Source organism: Polyodon spathula, chromosome 18 (assembly GCF_017654505.1).
Source record: "Polyodon spathula isolate WHYD16114869_AA chromosome 18, ASM1765450v1, whole genome shotgun sequence".
NCBI lineage: Eukaryota > Metazoa > Chordata > Actinopteri > Acipenseriformes > Polyodontidae > Polyodon > Polyodon spathula.
This window is the reverse complement of record NC_054551.1, coordinates 9,000,667-9,020,510: the sequence shown is the minus strand read 5'-3', so window position 1 is coordinate 9,020,510 and position 19,844 is coordinate 9,000,667. Positions and strand designations below refer to the sequence as shown.

The 19,844-nt window shown below is 37.0% G+C and overlaps 1 protein-coding gene across 22 annotated transcripts in view; it reads right to left on the bottom strand.

Moving 5' to 3' along the window:
• The window catches only part of LOC121330646 (RNA binding protein fox-1 homolog 1-like), an 879,666-nt gene that overhangs the window by 49,183 nt on the left and 810,639 nt on the right, over positions 1-19,844 (bottom strand). For 20 of the 22 annotated variants that reach the window (XR_005951881.1, XM_041277313.1, XM_041277305.1 and 17 more), the window contains 3 exons: positions 3,468-3,611; positions 2,597-2,650; positions 910-1,002 (listed from right to left, as the gene is read on the bottom strand). Coding sequence is in view for 21 of the 22 variants with exons in the window: in XM_041277313.1 (XP_041133247.1) it covers positions 910-1,002; positions 2,597-2,650; positions 3,468-3,611 (291 nt within the window). In the remaining variant the exon portion in view is untranslated. The remainder of the gene's footprint in view (positions 1-909; positions 1,003-2,596; positions 2,651-3,467; positions 3,612-19,844) is intronic. The other 2 variants (XM_041277302.1, XM_041277312.1) reach the window with 2 other exon arrangements.

Here is a 19,844-nt window from a genome sequence, read left to right as displayed (position 1 = left end):
AGAATTCACGTGGTATCAGCGCTTAATACGTGAAACGGCAGATGGACTTCTCCACTTACCATCGGGCACCATCGCCAGCATGTGTATGTATACAGTTACCATGGTTACTGAGAGTTTGGTGAGGGCCCTATGTGCTATCGTTGAAAAGGGGGAAAATGAAAAGGCAAAATATGCAACATCTTACTCAAAGACTACAGCACTTAATATCGGAATTATTATAGAAATATTATTATTTCTTTTTTCTTTTTTTTTTTTAATAAAGACAGTGTTGATTGGGAATCAGTGGTGGCAGAATTTTTAAAAAAAATTTAATGAAAAATGAGTGTATGTAAAAATCAGATTCAAGCCAATACATTATTTTACTCTCATGAAGCCCAAAGTGCCACATACTTTGGCCTATTGAGCTTAGCAGAAAATACATCCTAAATGCATTTCTTACTAATTCAATCATTTTATTTGTTATTATATGTATTTATTTAATTATTGATCTATTTTTTTGAGGCCACTGTATATCCCTCATCAACCTTGCAATAATAAAACCATATTTGTTTCTTAGATAATTACACAATTTTTTAATTCGGAATTTACTGCACCCATTTAAAAAAAAAAATGTTAAAAAATATTCAGTCATCTAGGAAAATCATAAACTTCATGTCAGGCCTTTTTTTTTTTTTGGTCAGTCAACTTGTACACAAATAATAACAAGAACGAAATTTTATATTAAAAAATAAAAAAAATAACTCCATACAGGCCCTTAAAAAAAAAAAAAAGTCTAAATATATTTTTAAAATTAAAACATGGGGAAGGGAGGGGAACACATGAAAAGACAAATGATGCATCTGAAACAACAAAATGGGAATGAAGCAAACATTGAGAAAAAGATGATAAGGGAATATATGTAACATGCACCTCTATTTTACGGCCCTCTACCACAGTGCCGTGTAATTTCTCTCTCGCCCTGTCCGCATCAGCACTATTTTCGAAAGTTACGAAACCAAATCCCTGCATGCAGGCGGGAGAAGGGGAAAACAACATGCACATTATTAATTCAATCATTCATTGACCATATTTTTTTTTCGTTCCTTAATTTTTATTTACATTTCTTGTTCTGGCTTTGTTTTTTTCTGTAACATGCAAATTAGAAAAAAAAATTATAACAGCATTGAGATGTGCAATAAATAAGCAACAGATATGAACAATATCTTCTACTTGAGTTATAGAGACCCCCTAAGAACATAACAAGTAAAACATCCCGGAAACCAACAAAAATACCTTCAACAGGTCATAACAGAAGAAAGCAAGTCTAACGAAAATAACATGGAATTAAAATCAATGTACAGTGTTTTCATACAGAAAATAAAAAAGAGGCTGAAATTATGAGAAAGAAAGGTGAACCACTCATTTCACATGCAAAAATATGTTCCTAACAAAAAAAAAATACATTTATAAAAAAAGAATCGCTTATGCTGAGAACTTTTAATGCCAACATAATCTAATATATCATGCCGTAGTGGTTCCACTAAGAATGTTTTGCATGCAACACTAGGGATAAATTAACAATGATTTCTTTGTCAAACTTCAGCCTTAACTTATGATAACAAAACAATCAAAATAATTTATTAACCACTAAGCGTTTATTTCTCCCATTGTCAAAAAAACAAACAAAAAAAAAACAACAAAAAACTCACTTAACATGATATGGATAAAAGATATGAGCAATGATACATCAATAAAGAAATACAAAGTACATACTTTTTTCTTTACTTTTATAAACCACAATGTATACAGTATATTATTACTAATATTATTATTTGCATTTCACATTTCACTTGTTGCTAACACTACTGTCTTCAAATTAATACCCAGGCCAGCAGTATGTTGAACACTTTTATAAAACAATGCTCTCCTCCTGCTGTCCCTGCTGTGTTTAAATTATGTCCCAGGCATTACTTTGAGGAACTCAGTCTACACTGTATAACATCATTATCACTTTTATTTAACAACAGTAGCCAACAATTTTACAAATGTAACTCCATTTTAAAATCTATACAAATATTTATATTCCCTGTCGATATTAACCAATTGAGAACCTTGTTTTATCACTAACTAAACAACACATTTTAAAGCGCATTATACATAAAATGCAGTTCAATATGTAAAGTACCCTCCACAGGTGTGAACTTGTCTACTTGGACTGCCTAAACTAAGCAGTAGACTGCTTATGATCACTTGTCATTAATAACAGCACACTAATACACATTATTTTATTTATTTGCAAGTGCTACTGATCAACAGGACGTTGTCTTAGTAACCTGTTTTTCTTTTTTTTACAGCAGTAACATATTGTAGCGTAAACGGGGGAAGGCAGCAGCAGGGCTGGCAGGTGACGTAATCACACACAAAGACATACGCCTGATATACACTCCTTGCATAGGAGCCGGCTCTTTTGTTCAGTGGTATCGGCGCTATGCTTTTGTGCAGGTTCGCGCCTGCCTCGCCCTGTGTGATGCGCCTGCCTGAGTTAATCAAGATCGCTACAATATATTAGATACATGTATATTGAAGCATGCACAATGTAAAGATATGGACGGCTTACCTTCGATCCGCGCTCATTAAAGATAATTTCAACATCTAATATTTTACCAAATTGCTGCAAAGAAATAAATAAGAAAAAAAAAAATTACTGTATATCAAAATTAACGTGTATTTTTTTGTTAAATTAAAATGTACTTTAAACCTCTTTGAAATAATAATTTCTCAAAGAAGATTATGGCAAGACAGCATCTGCCAAACATACAAACAGGCAGTGTATTGTACTTGTTGTAAACTGACACTACTAGGGAAAGCAAAACAAAACAAAGCAAAAACCATACATATAATTACATGATTAATCTTCATTAAGTTATTATTGTGGTATCTAAGCATTAAAGTGCTTTAATGAAATATTACCATTACACACCTGGTGACCAAAACAGGGAAACACTTCCTTATATTAAACAGTAATATACTGCAGTATGCTATAGCAGGCTTATATATAACATTAGTTTTATATTTTAGTTTTGTTTTAAATTGCATTGTAGTCAGTGGAACAGTCCTCATAAGTTATCATAAAGAAAAATGTCATCTGCAATTTGGGGAGTATACTATATTGCCACTAATTTTCTTATAAATAAACATTGAACAGACTGGAGTAAATGATTAAAATATGACCCTGTTTCTTTAGGGTTTTTTTATATATACAGTAGTAATCTTGGTGTCTTAAGAGCAAATATAAACTCTTATTTTCAATTACAGTTTATCATTACAATACTAAACAGTTTAAAATTGGTTTTTCTTTTGTTCTACAGCAGTCATTGTGCCAATTTCTGTTACTATTAAAAAGCAGCTTGATCTAACAGTGCACACTGTATGGTATATAAAAAAAGGGTTGAAGATCTTTAAACTGCTGCAGGAGGAACAGTACTTACGCCAAACATCTGCCTGAGGTCTGGATCTCTGAATCTGAAGGGGATATTTGAAACATGGAGCCGCTTGGGCTGTGTCTTGTTTTCTGAGTTTTCAGAGGACTGTGTCTGTTGCTGGCCTTCAGTCTGTGCTGCATCATCTGTCTGCTGAAGAGAAGAAGGAAACAGAGAGGAATATGAGTAAAAGGCATCTCCATCGGCTGCCTTCGATGTTAATCTTTCCCTCGCTTTCTGGTTGCCTCAGGTCGGAAGTTGACGAAGGTCAGTGTTGTGAGAGAAACAGCACACTCACCTTTCTGAGTCCTCTGTTATGACTTGGCATCTGTACCAAAGATCGCATCTACATTTAAATCCTGTTAAAATTACTTTTTTTTTTTTTTTTTTTAACCCAACCGAAACACCACTCCTTCTGTAGTGTGTTTTCTGTATGCACACAGCTTTAAAGTTGAATGGATTAATACCGAGGCAGCTGAACTGACCTTGAGACAGTTTTTAAAAGAAGAGCAGCCAAATGAATCACCAATACTTGCTCCTGAAAAGAAAGAATAATAATAATCTCTGCAGAGCATTGAAGCATGTTTAGTTTTCAGAAAAGCAAGGGGATGCCACAACTGTGATACAAGCAGGTGATACCCAGGGTCACACAGTCTGTCATTCCAAAATTGGATCACCACTGTATGAAACTAGGCAGGTAAGCTTTGTTGTGCATGCTTGTAAATGGCAATTTTTATGAAGCAAACAGATAAGGAGGTGAGCACGTGCATTTGTCACTATAAAGGGCTGCCATTTTGAGTTTTTTCTTTTATTAAAGCCAAATCTCCATGGTCATATATACGTACATACTCTCTCTCTTGGTTGTAATTTTTTGCTCTTACAATCTGCTTAATTCTGCCTGTACAAACAGTTGAGGACATCCACTATAGGATTAAGGATTGAAAATGTCAACATGCCAAACATTTGTAAATGGAACTTAATAGGAAGCAAAATCAAATTAACCTTGTTACGTTTCGTCAGAGATGTTTATCTTTAGCAAACTGAGCACTTATAAGCACTTATTTTATTTATGAAGCAGCGTAAATATAATGTTGATAATGTTGTAACTGGATAAGGAGTATTCTATACAGGCAATACAGAGGGATCTGCAGACTGCATTTGATATTGTACAGCAAAAACTATTTAAAGTTAGAGTATTACTAAATGTATTGAAGACACTTACAATTCTGTGCTGTTCTAATAGGAGGAAGATTAGAAATCTGTCCTGGGTTTTTATTACATGGCATGGAGACATACTTAAGACAGTTTCTTCTTATATTAATTTCACATATTAATACATTGACCTAAATTAGGTTTCCTAAAGTTAGTGACTGCTACTGTTCTTCCCATCCCAGACTATATCTACCGGTTTACTTCCAAGCAGTCACACAAATTGGATGTAATATATAATTTGTGTTGTAGATTTGCTATAGATTGTCCCTCTTTGACACACCGTTGTCATATGTATATAAAATTAGGTTGGCTTTTAGTAACACATCGTAGGCTTTTTCATTGGTACTGTTTTGTGTTTAAGGTCCTTAAAGGTTTGGTACCTCCTAACACTGGCTATAATTTAGCTCTCAGGATTCTACTAGTTTGGCAATCCCAAGGGTGTGCACACATTTTGGAGAACTATCTTTCACCTCTAAGATTCCAAAAATATGGAACTCTTTGACTTACAGTATGAAGAGGGAATGACAATCTCTCGTTTTCCGGCTATAAAGATCATATTTGGAAATTGCTTAAAGCACTTTGCAATTACTTTTCCTTTAGTCATTAACATATAGATGTGTCTTATTTTTGTTGTTCTTTTTTGTCAGCTGCTGTTTGAATCACAGATGTATTTATTGTGTTGCTTGTATTTTTTTTATTGTCTAAAAGGACCCCCTTGTAAATGAGACCCCGGTCTCAATGAGTAAATCTCCTGTATAAATAAATAAAATAAAAACTCCTGGTATTATAACTGGATGCTATGTTTGAATCTGATTACATCATTAGGATCAATTCATAATGCTGAACATTTTCCTTGTCCCTCAAAAAAGCGATATGGCGATTTCTTCATGACCCTACCCTTAATCTGTAATTTAAGATAAACATCCTAGGATTAAGGCAACCTGTTTCTTGCAGCCCATCAGTGATTGTTAGCTTATTTGTTTGATTTACAATTATTTTTGTTCACAGTTTTCTAAAAACTGTACACGCTCGTTTCACAAATCTGGATTACCACTCATTTTGCACTACCTATATTATGTGGAGTAGTATTATCTTTCCTATAAAACAAAGGCAGTCATTCTCTACAGCATTAAACCTAGTGACGCACAATAGCTTAAAAACAATTGCTGTGTATGTCTGTGATAATTAACTGAACATATTTAAGATTAATAGTATTGTGGTAATTCAGTTTTAAAAATGATTGGTTCCATATGGGAAGCAGCACAACAACACGAATTACCCATTTAAATAAATCTAATTATGCATTTTAAGGATTATGGGGCTGAAAATGTAATTTATCATGTTTAGCTGAATAACACTTTTCAGAAAGCATTGTGGGTGTTTTTGAGAACAGTGGACAGCAGTTAATTAATCTGAAGTTAGTGACTTATATAATAGGAGCCCATGGGTAGAGTACTCCAGATCTCTTTCACTGTTTTACTTCAGAGTTTCTCAAGCAAGACTGACTGCTCACTCTCTGATTATTATTCAGACAGAGCCCTGCTGTTTGTTTTCTCATTCTGTACAAAGCCTTTTAAAGAAATTCAAAGCCATGACATTAAAGAACGTGTGCATTAATTAATCTTCAGAACTTTCTTGTAATCATTCTTTTGCGTCCTCTTTAATACTTGACATCTCCCAGACAAGGACTCCCACTTCCTTGAAAATGGCTGCCTGTATGGAATCACTCTACTCAAAATGACACAGGTCATTTTTGAGAAGAAAAAATTGGTGTCTCAAATTTGTAGGAATATGGTATACAGTATACTATAGTTTCTAATATAATGTGTAGTAAATTAGTAAACAGCTATATGTGGCTGATATGTAGGTGGCACACACACCAAGACCACAGGGCTTTTATATATAGGAGTATGTCTTCTAGAAGTGCAACTTGTTCCTCTGTTATGGTTACAGAATGACCGGTAACGAAACACTGTGAGTGTTTAGTGTTGTATTGTCTGTCTATTTAACTGTTCTTGTTTGTCATTGTAGATGGCTAAATATCTGCGTGCTGTTGCTGATAAGCACTGCACCACTGTTTACACATTTACAACAACACTTACACCTGGAGAACTCACTTTTGGACTGATGATCATGCCGGTGTTTCTTATTATTATTTCGGGACTGAACCCCGTGGTTTTGTACACATGGTTGTGTATTGTCAGTCTTATTATTTCAAAGCAATTAATAAAGCTTCATTTTCACCCTTGAACTGTTGTTGGACTGTTGTTATTATTATTAAGCACTGCCTCACCTCTACACCTGTGCACTACAAACCACAGGGACTCATCTTTTACATCAACTCATTGACAAGGACATTGTGAAAGTGCTGCAAGAACTAGGAACAGCTCGGCCTGCTATGCTTCTCATAAACAATAATGAGCAACAATTTTCCATCTGGTGAGGGGAGTTTTTTTTTTCTTTCTTCTGAAATAACCAGTTGACAAGCTCCCAAAGTTACAAATGATGATGATGACGATGATGATGATGATGGGATTACATTTCCACAGCCCTATTGATTGTTGCCTTTCTCGGTCATATTTATAATTATGATATAAATTCACTTCTTACAGCCCAAGGACTGACATGTCATTTATCTGCTTCATCAAAAGGTCATCTCTGCAGAAACCTAACATGTATTTTATACAGTTTATTGCTCTTTGGGGCTGTTTTTAAACAATCATAGTGAACTAATATTAAATTACATTAGACTTATTATTTTGCCAAATACTTTTTAGCCTTACAAGGACCACCTACTAGGCTGTTCCCTACATCTTTGGCAACAAACTGCTTTTTTGTACTAATGGCTTATTTAAATGCATGCTACAATATGACAAGAATTCAGGCTGAAATATTCAACAGATGGGCTAGATTCGTACAAGGTGTCGCTAACAATGATGGGCTGTTTGTTTGTTTTTTTTGTTTACCCATTTAGTCACAAACATTTATTGGCAGAGATTGCTCAAACATATTTCTGAAACACATCTTCTAAATATACACAGTTTAGCTGCATCTCATACACACAGTGTGGTCGTGTTTTCTTGTATAGTCTGTCAGTCAGGAAAACTATTGTCCAGGTTACTGTTACAGTACCTTGTAAAGCATTTGTGTTTTGGCCTATGCTGGAATTCAGTAACCATATTACATTAATCACATATGCTCTTGTGGAGGCGTGTTTGGTGCCCTCGATATATCCCAGGAATTAGTCATACACATCCTTGTGTTACTTGGTGGTCCTACAGTATGTCAGCACTGAGGTGTTTACCTCCCATGACCATATGGACCATTAGCCATGATTGGCAGTCTAAAACCAAAAAAATATATATATATATATATATATAAGGGTTCAGTGGAATAAATACAACTGGAGTGCAGGATAAGAGGTTCTGAATGGCCTTGTTGCCCTTGTATTGGATGATTGCTTAAGATAAGGCAGGGTTCTGCCAAATTGGTAGGCAGAGTAAGGAAGGATGGCTTCTACAGCATTAGGTTGATAAACCTACTCTGAGGGTAGCTAGAGAGCCTTTATCGTAAATGCTATCAATCCTCCCACTTTCTTATCCAGCAGCCAACCATTGGTGGTGAAGGAGCCTATAAAAAAATCATGTTTCATACCTGTGCTTCAAAAGGACAACCACACACCACCACAAGTGAAGCATTTCTGGGGTAATGTTTTATTAGCAAAGGTGCCAAGGGCAAGCTTACAGGAAGAATCAGATATTTGCAAAAATACTGTTAGCGTACTCTAAAAGCAGGCATTCAAAAAAATTCTCTTATACAGTACAAGGACAAATTTTATGTTAGAGTGAATTTAAGTGAAGGTGACGTTTCCTATTAAAGTAGTAGTATGGGGGCAATATGTGTGGGGCACTAGAGCGTTAAGAAATCCATTCATTATTTAAATAACACAGCATATAACTACATAATTAACATAATGAAAATGTAAAGCAAAGCCAATCCAATAAGAATTAAGCACAAAACTAAACAAGATCTCCTCTTAGAACTGCATTAAAGTATTTTAATATGTTTGAGCAAAATGGCAGTTAGCAGACAGCTAAGTGTACTTTAGAAAACCCAGGTACTCTCCACCTCCACACCAATCACACTATCACTCCCGAGAAATCCTGAGATTTTCTTGCATTATTTGAATAAGTTGACAATATTATGTGAGCAATGGTTGAGCACCCACTGTGATGTTCTTTTGACTAAATTGATGTGTGCAATGAACTCTCTCTCTCTCTCTCTCTCTCTCTCTCTCTCTCTCTCTCTCTCTCAATTCATCTCCTCTCTCAGCTTGAATAGCACCCTTCCTTTAACCAGTAATGGTGGAATTTGCAGCCATCCAGTCAGGCTTCTTTCTATCTGCAGAGAAGAGAGCGCCGGGATACACAAACCTGTGTAATTTAATACTCATCTTAAAAAAAAGAAAGAAAGGCGCACAGAATGTTATAACAGTGTAATGTGTGATTTGATTTGTAAACCTGGTAAGAAAAATGCAATTCACTTTTTTGATTTTATTCACAGCCTCCCCCCTCCACTTTCCTATTTATGCATGACTGACGACCAGAAACTTGCTGTGCCTCTATGCTAAGTTTGGAATCTGGCCCAGTAGTGAGTGCTGCCTACTGCAGAGGGTCAGAGAACCCTGCACACTTTATTGTTGAGCTCCTATCCTGGCTGGGAGTTGTAATGTGCTGTGACAGAGAAAGAATAAATCTTGGTTATAAATCTCCCTCCCGACCTGTGAAGTTGCTGTGTAAAGGGAACAGAGTGCCCCAGACTGGACGATCAGACAATTCATTCCAAGGGTTAGATGGAAGTTGTCCATCTAGAAAGGGGGCGGAGCTACAGTACACCAAGTCATCGCTCCAGAGGGAAAGCAATGTGGTAACTACGGATTGGAGGAGAAACGGTTGCACTCGCTAACAAAACGGGCGTGGCTGATGGTACAAAAGGGGACATGGTTAGGTGATCTGTTCCTTTTGTTATGGTTAAGCTGACCTGAGAAAGGAGTACTATGAGTTACTGTGAGTGTTTTGTTTGTTATTGTCGTGTCTAAAATCTTCTTGTTTGTTCTTATTAGACAGCTAACACGATCTAGAGCTGTCGATAAAAGCCAGCACTAAACCCAGACAACAATTCATAACAGTGCATGAATAAATTGTATTTCACCACAAGCTCTTTAACAGTCACTCTGGACTTGTGATCGTGTGTGTGTGTCTTTATGTGTGTGTTACAATGTGTTTATTCTTTTGAAATGTGTGTTATTATTTCGCGACTGCAACCCGTTGTTTAAAGACAGTGCAACACACATTGCTGTGTATTGCCTGGGATTATTCTTTGTGGTCACCAGACCATGATTATAAATAAACATATTGTTTGGACCGTGAACTTTGTTGTCTGTCTTCTGTTTTGTAATCACATCACCACTACACCTGCACACTGCAAACCACTTTGCCACATGTGCCAATGGTTTTTTGTGTGTGTTTGCTGTTTGTTTTTTGTACTGGGTAGCCAAAAGAGAGGCGTGCCTGTGCACTCTAGCGAGTCTCAAGCTATTTTTATACTTGAAAATGTTCCTGAAATTGCACCAGTCATATTTTCACACCATTTTACTAATGTTCTTAAAGGAGTGTTAACTTTTTTACCTGGTCACTGGTCATTTTTTTCTCTATTGTAATTTGTAATGCTTTGAAATCATTTCTGCAGTTTTGTACTTAGAAATCTTAGATTAAAGCAAAGGACCAATACAGTAAGCCTTGCTATAGACACATCAAATTTGACAAAGACGCATTCAATTTGACAACATTATCTAGATTTTGAAGAAACTTTTCTACAATCACTTTGAAATATATATATATATATATATATATATATTATATATATATATATAGATATATATATATATAATATATATATATATATATATATATATCACGGATGTAGGGTAACTTGGAAAAAGTGTAAAAACAACACAGTCACAGAGTCAGAAAAAATTTACTATCCAATTGACTAAATTGTTATCATTTGAGTAAAAACAAACTAAACTAACAACTACCTAGCCTATATTATTTAATATATATTTGTTTTGTAGTCTCCAAATCAAAACTAGCCAGCATCTTGTTGCAGACACGCTGCTGTTAATGTCAGCTGTACAGTGCAGTGCGGACTTCGGTGAAACCAGTGTTCGTGTAGGGTGTTGTTGTGTGTTTTTTTTTTTTTTTTTTTGTTTTCTGGCATCTTCTGAATGATTTATGCGTAGAAATTTACTGACTTCTGGTCAAAAGGGTGCTATATATATATATATATAATATTATACTATATATATGTGTGTGTCATATATATATATATTATATATATATATATATATATATATATATATATATATATATATATATATACACCTCTCACTTTTCTGTCAATGGTTAAGCAATGGTGAATAAGTTAGCAACCACAGAAAATACAATTAAAATCAGCGGAAACAGCCAAGGAAACAGACAAATACATAAAAAACAAAATGGTAGTCAAAGGTTGGTTAAACAACATATAGTGCAAACCTTTACTAAGCAATTTTTTCATGATTTTTACAATACTTTTTCCAGGACTGAAAATTGCTGTTTTAAAAATCCATGTCTTTTCCATGATTTTCATGAACTCGACATGATTATTAATCCGTCCTCCCCCATACAGTTCTGTCCTTTTGCCTGCAAGTCCAGTGTGCCTAGCACATTAACTGAACATAAACAACCAATCACAGAACACGCAGTCTGGTAGCCACGCCCCCCTGCTCACGCTGCAGTTTTGACTGAGAGAGTGCACAGCTGTCAGTCTGGTGCGCAGCAAAACAATGCAGACGCTGTATTACCTGCTGAAAGAAACATTATAGCAAGGCTGAGCTCTTTTTTGGTTCGTTTGGGGGGGGGGGGGGTATAGCCTGCTCAACCCCCCCCCCCCCCCCCCCCCACCATCACAGTGCGCCACTGCCCAAGCACCATCTACGTGCACTTGAATACATGTATGATATTTAAATTAAATTAAAAATTTTAACATATATATATATTTATATTATATATATATAATATATATATATATATATATTATCTATATATATCACATTACACACACACACACACACACACACACACACTGAGTGTACAAAACATTAGGAACACCTTCCAAATATTGAATTGCACCCCCTTGTGCTGTCAGAACAGCCTCAATTCATCGGGGCATGGATTCTACCAGGTGTGGAAAATGTTTCACAAGGATGCTGGCCCATGTTGACTCCAATGCTTCCCACAGTGGTGTCAAGTTGGTTGATAGTGGATCTCTTTTCCAAATTGCTTGTTCCATCTCTTCCCACAGATGCTCAATTGAATTGAGATCTGGTGACTGGGCAGGCCACTGCAGTAAGCTGAATTCACTGTCATGTTCGTGGAACCATTCTTGGACAATTCCAGCCTTGTGGCATTGGGCATTATACTGGATGGATGCACTGCTGCCATGAAGAGATACACCTGATTGGCAATGATGTTCAGATATACTGTGGCATTCAAACGTTGCTCCACTTTTATCAAGGGGCCCAACGTGTGCCATGAAAACACACCCCACACCATCACACCACCACCACCAGCCTGTTGACACACGGCATGATGGATGCATGTACTCATGTGGTTTTGTCTATACCCTAGTCCTCTCATCAACGTGAAACAGCAGGAACCGTGATTCAACGGACCAGGCAATGTTTTTCCAATCCTCCACTGTCCAGTGTTTTCTTTCTTTACCCCACTGCAACCGCAGTTTCTTGTGTTTTGCTGAAAGAAGTGCAACTCTGTTAGGTCATCGGCTGCCATACCCCATTTGTGTCAATGTACGACGAGTTGTGAATTCTTTTATGGGTCTTTCGGCACCAATGTTGTACTGGATCGTCAGTTGACTAGCTGTAGCCCGTCTGTTGCTCTGCACAATTAGTGTCAGCCTCCTTTGGCCTCTTTCATCAATGAGACGTTTTCGACAGTTGGCTGGATGTCCTTTGGGTGGTGGACCATCCTTGATACACACAGGAAACTGTTGAGCGTGAAAAACCCAGCAGCGTTCCAGTTCTTGACACACTCAAACTGGTGCGCCTGGCACCTAATATCATACCCCATTCAAAGGCACTTAAATCTTTTGTCTTGCCCATTTACCCTCTGAATGGCACACATGCACAATCCATGTCTCAATTGTGTCAAGGCTTAAAAATCCTTCTTTAACCTGTCTCCCCTTCATCTACACTGTTTGGTTACATCAATAAAGGATCATAGCTTTCACCTGGATTCACTTTGTCAGTCTATTTCATGGAAAGAGCAGGTGTTCCTAATATTTTGTACACTCAGTGTGTGTGTGTGTGTGTGTGTGTGTGTGTGTGTGTGTGTGTGTGTGTGTGTGTGTGTGTATATATATATATATATATATATATATATATATATATATATATATATATATTATATATATAGAAACATGACTTGAGTCTTCTTCAGGTTCATTTTCAAACCCGCTTTGATGTTAGCCTCGTGTAGTTCTTGTATTCTTGTTTGTAATTCTTCTGGGCACACGATAATTCTGAGGATGTCAGGTAGGCTGCATTGATGTTCAGCCCCTTATTTTCTCAATCCAGTGTTTTGAAAATGTCTTCTAGGCCGACCGTGAAGAGTTTTGAGAGAAATTGTGTCCCCTTGATGGACTCCTTTTTTAATCTTGATTTTGTCTCCGTTTTTATGGAATCTTACTGTTGATCTTGCATTCTTGTATATGGGACATCTTGTATATTGTTGTCTAAGAAGACTGAAGTTATGTTCAGTAAACATACCACTCTACAGGAAATTGAAGTCAATGGGATCAAGCTTGAAGTCAATAACTATGTATACTTAGGACAGTTAGTTTCGGCAACGGAGAACCAAATGTGTAAAATCAACAGAAGAGCAAAAATGGGCTGGAGTGCCTTTGGAAGATTAAGCATGGTTCTGAAAGGGAAACTACCCTTATGCCTCAAGAGGAAACTCTTCGACCAATGCTGCATTTGTTAACTTATGGATGCGAAACCTGGACCTTCAATGCAAAAATGACTCAAAAATTACAAACGACTCAATGGACTATGGAAAGATGCATGCTGGGAAGAACAAGAACAGACAAGAAAAGGAAGGAATGGATAAGACAGCAAACAAAAGTATGCAATGATATTATAAGAGCGAAAAAACTGAATGGTAGTGGGCTGGACATGTAGCAAGAAGAACAGACCATAACATCTCTGCCATCTGCCAGTTATGTTGTCAATTCAACGTTTGTCTTCTTTCTATTGCTTAAGGATGTTATCTTCAAGTATTGCTCATCCTTATTAGACAGTTTTTGGGGTCTTCCAGTCTTGGGTTTGTCAATTACAGATGATGTTTCTCTGAACTTGTTGATTATGCTTCTGATGCTGCACCTTGAAAATCAAGTGACGCAAGCTATTTTACTCAATGTTTTTCCTTTTTGCAAGTCAATTTTATTTTAAATTTAGTAATTGCCAATGGTTTTTTACCCCAGTTTTCTCCCTAATTTGGAATGCCCAATTATTTTTTTATCCCGGTTCACAACGGGGAATTGAAGCTGAAACACTGCCAATCCGTCGTTTTTCGCACTGCGGATCCACAGTGAAGCCACCAGACCTACAGTGGTGAATGACAACACAGATCTGAATGGCTCCACTGCAGACCTGTAGACACCACGTCAGCCACCGGGTTCGCTGGTGAGCAGCAAACCGTGGATTGTCCTGCTGACCTAAGCCCGCATACCCAGGCGGCACTCGGCCAATTGTGCGCCGTCCCCTAGGAACCCCCGGTCACGGTCGGCAATGACATAGCTTGGATTCGAACCTGCGATCTCCAGGCTATAGAACGCATCTTGCACTCCACGTGGAGCGCCTTTACTTGATGCACCGCTCATGCATCAACGTAGAAAAATGCAACAGGTCTTAAACTTTTGCACAGCAGTGTGTATGTGTACACTATTACTGGCATTGGTTAACTTCTTTGAAACTGCTTCTAAGAGCAACATTTGTTTGTTGCTTATTCAAAGCTGAGTTTAGTTACTCATAATTACAGCATATCTAAAAATGTTCAAAAGTCAGGAACATTCTATCTCTGAAATGACTGAGTTCAGTTCATAGTCCATGCATAGGCTCAGAATAATAGGTCAGTTCATTGATTCAGTTACTAGTTCTGTTTGTTTGCGCTCTGATCAATAGGCACTAATTAGCATAAGAGCAGGGTGGTTTAACTGAGTTACCCTTCCTACTCTTTCTGTTTGTTTAACCCCAGGTACTGACATGGTCCAGCTGGACCTGAATATACAATTATTATTTTGCATGGAATTTCAAGTCTGTGGGCAAACCACAGCCGCTGTTGCTGTATTTGATTGCCTCAGGGAGTCACTCTTCCATGTGCCGGTGATATAAAATTGGGTTGGGTCAGTGTGGCGTAGTTGTCCCAACAAGAGTAGCAAGCCAGACTGCAGTTTAGCAATTGCACATACTTCTATTCTTTATCAACAAAACAAAAGGTTTAAACACGCTATCTGCTGCTAAACAAACATTTATTTGTTCTTTTAAAGCATCTGGCCAGGGGCTAATTGACAATCAATAAATCAATTAACACCTGGCCACATTGCACACTTTTCTAATTAACATGTGGCAATGCAATGGGAGGACATCTTGACTCCAGACTGCCTATAAAAAGAAAACACACTAAAGACCCCCTCTCCCGCCCACTAAGAAAAAAATAAATCAATCAGGCAATAAAAAGAAAGAAAGAAAAAGTGATTGAAGATGAAAGGTAACTATACTTAAGTGGAATCTGGGTAGAGATTAGCCCAGCAATCCTCATCAATTCCACACTTACTGTGGACACGGCAATTACCAGTGTTTACCACTCATTATCTTACACTGTGTTCTAAAAGGCAAACAGTGAAATGACTGCCATCGACTCTCTGTGTACATAAACACGAGCATTGGAGTGAAAGCCCTAGGGAGTGCCTCCAAGTGTGCCAGATAAACATCCTCATGTGCAACACCAAGCCTGTCAAACTGGATTTACTCTTTTTTTCCATTGCTAGTTATGACGGATTCTGGTTTTTTCCAAATGTAGCTAATTGTGTGTGTGTGTGTGTGTGTGTGTGTGTGTGTGTGTTTGTTTGTTTGTGTTGGATAGCTATTTAAAAGTTAAGAGCAAGGTATCAGAATAAATGCAAACATAAAGTCACCATTTTGGAGCATCTTAGACCCCCCATTCCCCCCACACACAAACACACCTTACATTTTACTGCAGTGATGTTACTGTACATAATTATAGCATTTTCATGATATATTCACTACCTTGTAATTATTGGGACAGAAAACAAAGCAGAATGTCTGGGTTGGACATCTGTTCGTCATTTTACCCCAAAAAATGAAATTCATCAATACTGACAGTCTGGACCAGAGTGACTATTCTTTCTCTAACCATTGCAGAAATACTTTGCTCATTAATAATCTTTAATACAGTATGTATTTGGAGATAGGACGAGTATCTATTGAGGGATACATATCTCATACTTAATGAAAACTGTCAAAATTTTTAAAATGTGACTTTTCGAAATACAACATGAAATACCATACTACTATTATGGCTTCCAGTAGACTTCTGTGATATCATTTCATAGTTTCTTTGATTACATGACTTTAAATAAAATATCTAAATTATGTTTATCATGTAGTTATTTTATTATGTCTCAGTCCTAAACTTCTAGGTGATGCAAAACAATTGGCAATAGTTATGCATTTCAGTCAACCTTAAGAAAGGCAGAGACCAATGGATTTCAGCCAAATACTTTCACTGTATATGTAATTCTGCCAAAATCTCAATTAGACCCTTAACCTAGTTACCAGGTTAGAGACATTTTCCATTCCTGCTTAAAGCAATACTTGGATAACATCCAACTAAAACATTCAGCATCTGCTTATGGATCCATACACACTGTCAAGTTTAAAAATAATACTATACAGGTATTGTTCTAGATCAGGGACACGCAACCCACGGCCCATTTATCATCTGACTGCGGCCCAGTGTATTAATTCCATTTCACCTATGAATATATCGTAAATATTTTTTTAAACTTTGTTGACTCGCTTTTTCTTATTTCTCGCATAAAAAGGAGCACACCGTTTTAATTCATACTGCAGAGGGCATTTGCTTCTCATCAGATTAAGTGTACAACTAATTTCATGAGTCTTTCTCTCCTTTCTCAAATGCACAGAACCCATTTCCAACATAGGAGGCTTGTTGCTAGGGAGGTGACGTCACTGCCCTCTGCCTTTTGCTATAACAAAAACTGCTTCATTATGCAATGAGGTATATATGGCAACAATATGGTATTAATGCTTTGTTTTTAATTGTTTTGTATATTTTTGTTTGTGATGTGTATCGTGCAGTACAAAATAAAATTAACAGTAATTCTAAGGGAATTTCTATATATATATATATATATATATATATATATATATATATATATATATATATATATATATATATGCCTATGTTAGATAAGGGTTAAACTCAGATTATTGTTTTGTGCAGCCCGCTATAAACATTAGGTTAAACTAGTTTTATTAGGTTAAACTCGTGTAGAATGTGACCATCTCCAAAATTGATTCATTTAGTGTTAATTCGGAGATGGTCACAAGTATAAAAACCTACAGCTTTTGTTCTGGGGGCTGGTGGGGGGCGGATGTACAGAGAGGAGGTACAGGAAAACGAAGTAAAGAAAATGAAATGAAGTAAAAACAAAGCAAGCGATTGCTATTCGAGCTGGACAGACCAGCACGGTATTTGTTTGGTATCAGTGTCAGTGTTCGTGATTTGTTTTTGTTCAACCTTTTATTTTGCTCCGTGAGCAGTGTTTTTTGTTCAAATAATTATTTTATTTTTGTTTAATAAAAACGGCACTGCAGTGCGCTTTTCACAGTGTCTGTCTGTGTTGTCTCAGTCCGCTGTCTGGTCTGGGAACGTCAACCCTTGGCTATCCTGTCAGAGTCTGTTTCTAAGCCACTCTAGTGCACTGGGGTTTGAGAGCTGTCCTCTAAATCACTGCCGGAAGTACAGGGGGAAAAAAAAGCAACAAGTGCTCTGGCTTTTCTGTTCCGTCATGCATTGTTATTACTGTGCTACCTGTTTGACAACGTGGGCAATAAGCCTTACACTGCACTACAGTGGACATTTTGAAAATAACTTTGAAACAGACTTTGAAAGTTATAAGCGTAAAAAGTTGTCAGGATCTTGACAATGAAAAGAAACATTACAGCTATCTTATTGTTGCAACATGTGGGGACGTGTAACTATATTTATTTTGGAACCCTGCTACTTAAAGTGACTTATACGCAAAAAAAAAAGTTTCAGCACATTCACAGACTAGTATCCTCAAAAACACTGCATTTACTGTGGACATGCATCCATGAGATCATTGCTTGTGGTTAGAGAAAAATGATGGGAAACGCAATACCACAGCAAAATTACTGGCATATAAACTCTTTTTTTACATTTTATTTAGAGTGAAAAACTGACACACCCACGAAAGATATATTGTGTGTGATTTGACTAGCTGTGACATGTCTTTGCTAGCTATTTGTTTGCTTTTTTTAAACTATATATCTGCCAAAACCTTAATTAGACCATTAACCTAATTACCAGGTTAGAGACAAAATTTAAACTTTTCAGGTGCTGTGTTATAACAATTCTATAGTGTCAAGGATGTCTTGTTGTTGCCCTTAAGAGAAAACAACACCTAGTATTATACAGCTTGGGTCGTAGCCTGTGTTTAAATAAAGTGACCTCCTCTCTAACTCAAATTGATCGTAACAATTTAAAAGGGGCACAATTGTAAATATTCATTGTTGACACAGTGATAACTAGCCACTGTCATATCCCCACAGCAGTAACAGCAAAGAACAGGACCTGGAGGCAGCATACTGTAGATAGCGCGCACTCTGTCTGTTGGATTGAAATCTGAACTCAGCCACAGAAGTAGAAATATTCCATATGCTGGTCTATATTTTAGTGCACGGGGGTGAAGGATGGAGGAAATGACTGTTGCTGTATATATTTTCCACCACGTGGACATCAGGAAAAGTCCCTCGTGGGCACCATTTGAAGAACAGTTTGCTGATCGGTCGAATCCAGATTGCTAAACTCAATGTGGATCAGAGGGGTTTTATTTATTAAATGGTATATCATTTATTTCTCCAAAAAAAGACAACACAGAGACACAAAGTACTTGTTTTGTGTCAATGGTTGATGTACAGCTGCTGTTAGAAAACCCTGATGTTTCTCACTAGAACTATTTGTGACCAATGATTCGGTACTGTAATGGAAAGTAGAACGAGACCAATGGTTATGCCTAAAATTACCTTGGCTTTATCAGGACATTTAATAACCATTCAGCCATTTTGTTGTCCAAGGACAACCATTACAAAAATAGTGGTCCATTGATGGCCATGTACTGTCTATGCACAAACTATTTTTTGATTTGTGATTTGTGTTATTTAGAGCAAGCAGGGAGGTTCAAACTATCACAGTTTTTAAAAACCTACAATGGAACTGTAATATGAACCAATTCAGCCAACTGCTAGAACTGTATATGGCTATTCTGTTTACCTAAGGCTTGGTAAAGGTCGACTCTATCTATGATCTCAGTTGCAACCCCATCGATGTAGCTCCTGTACTGTGCTCAGCTGTGAAGCACAATAACACCTCTCAGTGACACAAAGCCCTCTCCATAAAGAAAGCCAGGGCCCCTGTGATCTCAGGGAAGAGCCTGTGAAGTGGCTTCAATGTACTACACGGGAAGTATATTTGGACAACAAAAGTGTTGACACAACCCACTGCTGAGTGGGGTTTGAAATAGATTAGTCCCATGCTGAGATTGAACAGTCAGCTAAGGCTATGAAAGACACTTGTGTTTAAGTTCTGATTCATCATTCAGCCTCTTCAAAGGTTTTTGGTCAGTAAAAATGAGAAAGCTTCATCTTTTTGATAATTAAATAAAAAGAAAGAAAGAAAGAAAAGCGAAACATTGCAAACATCATGT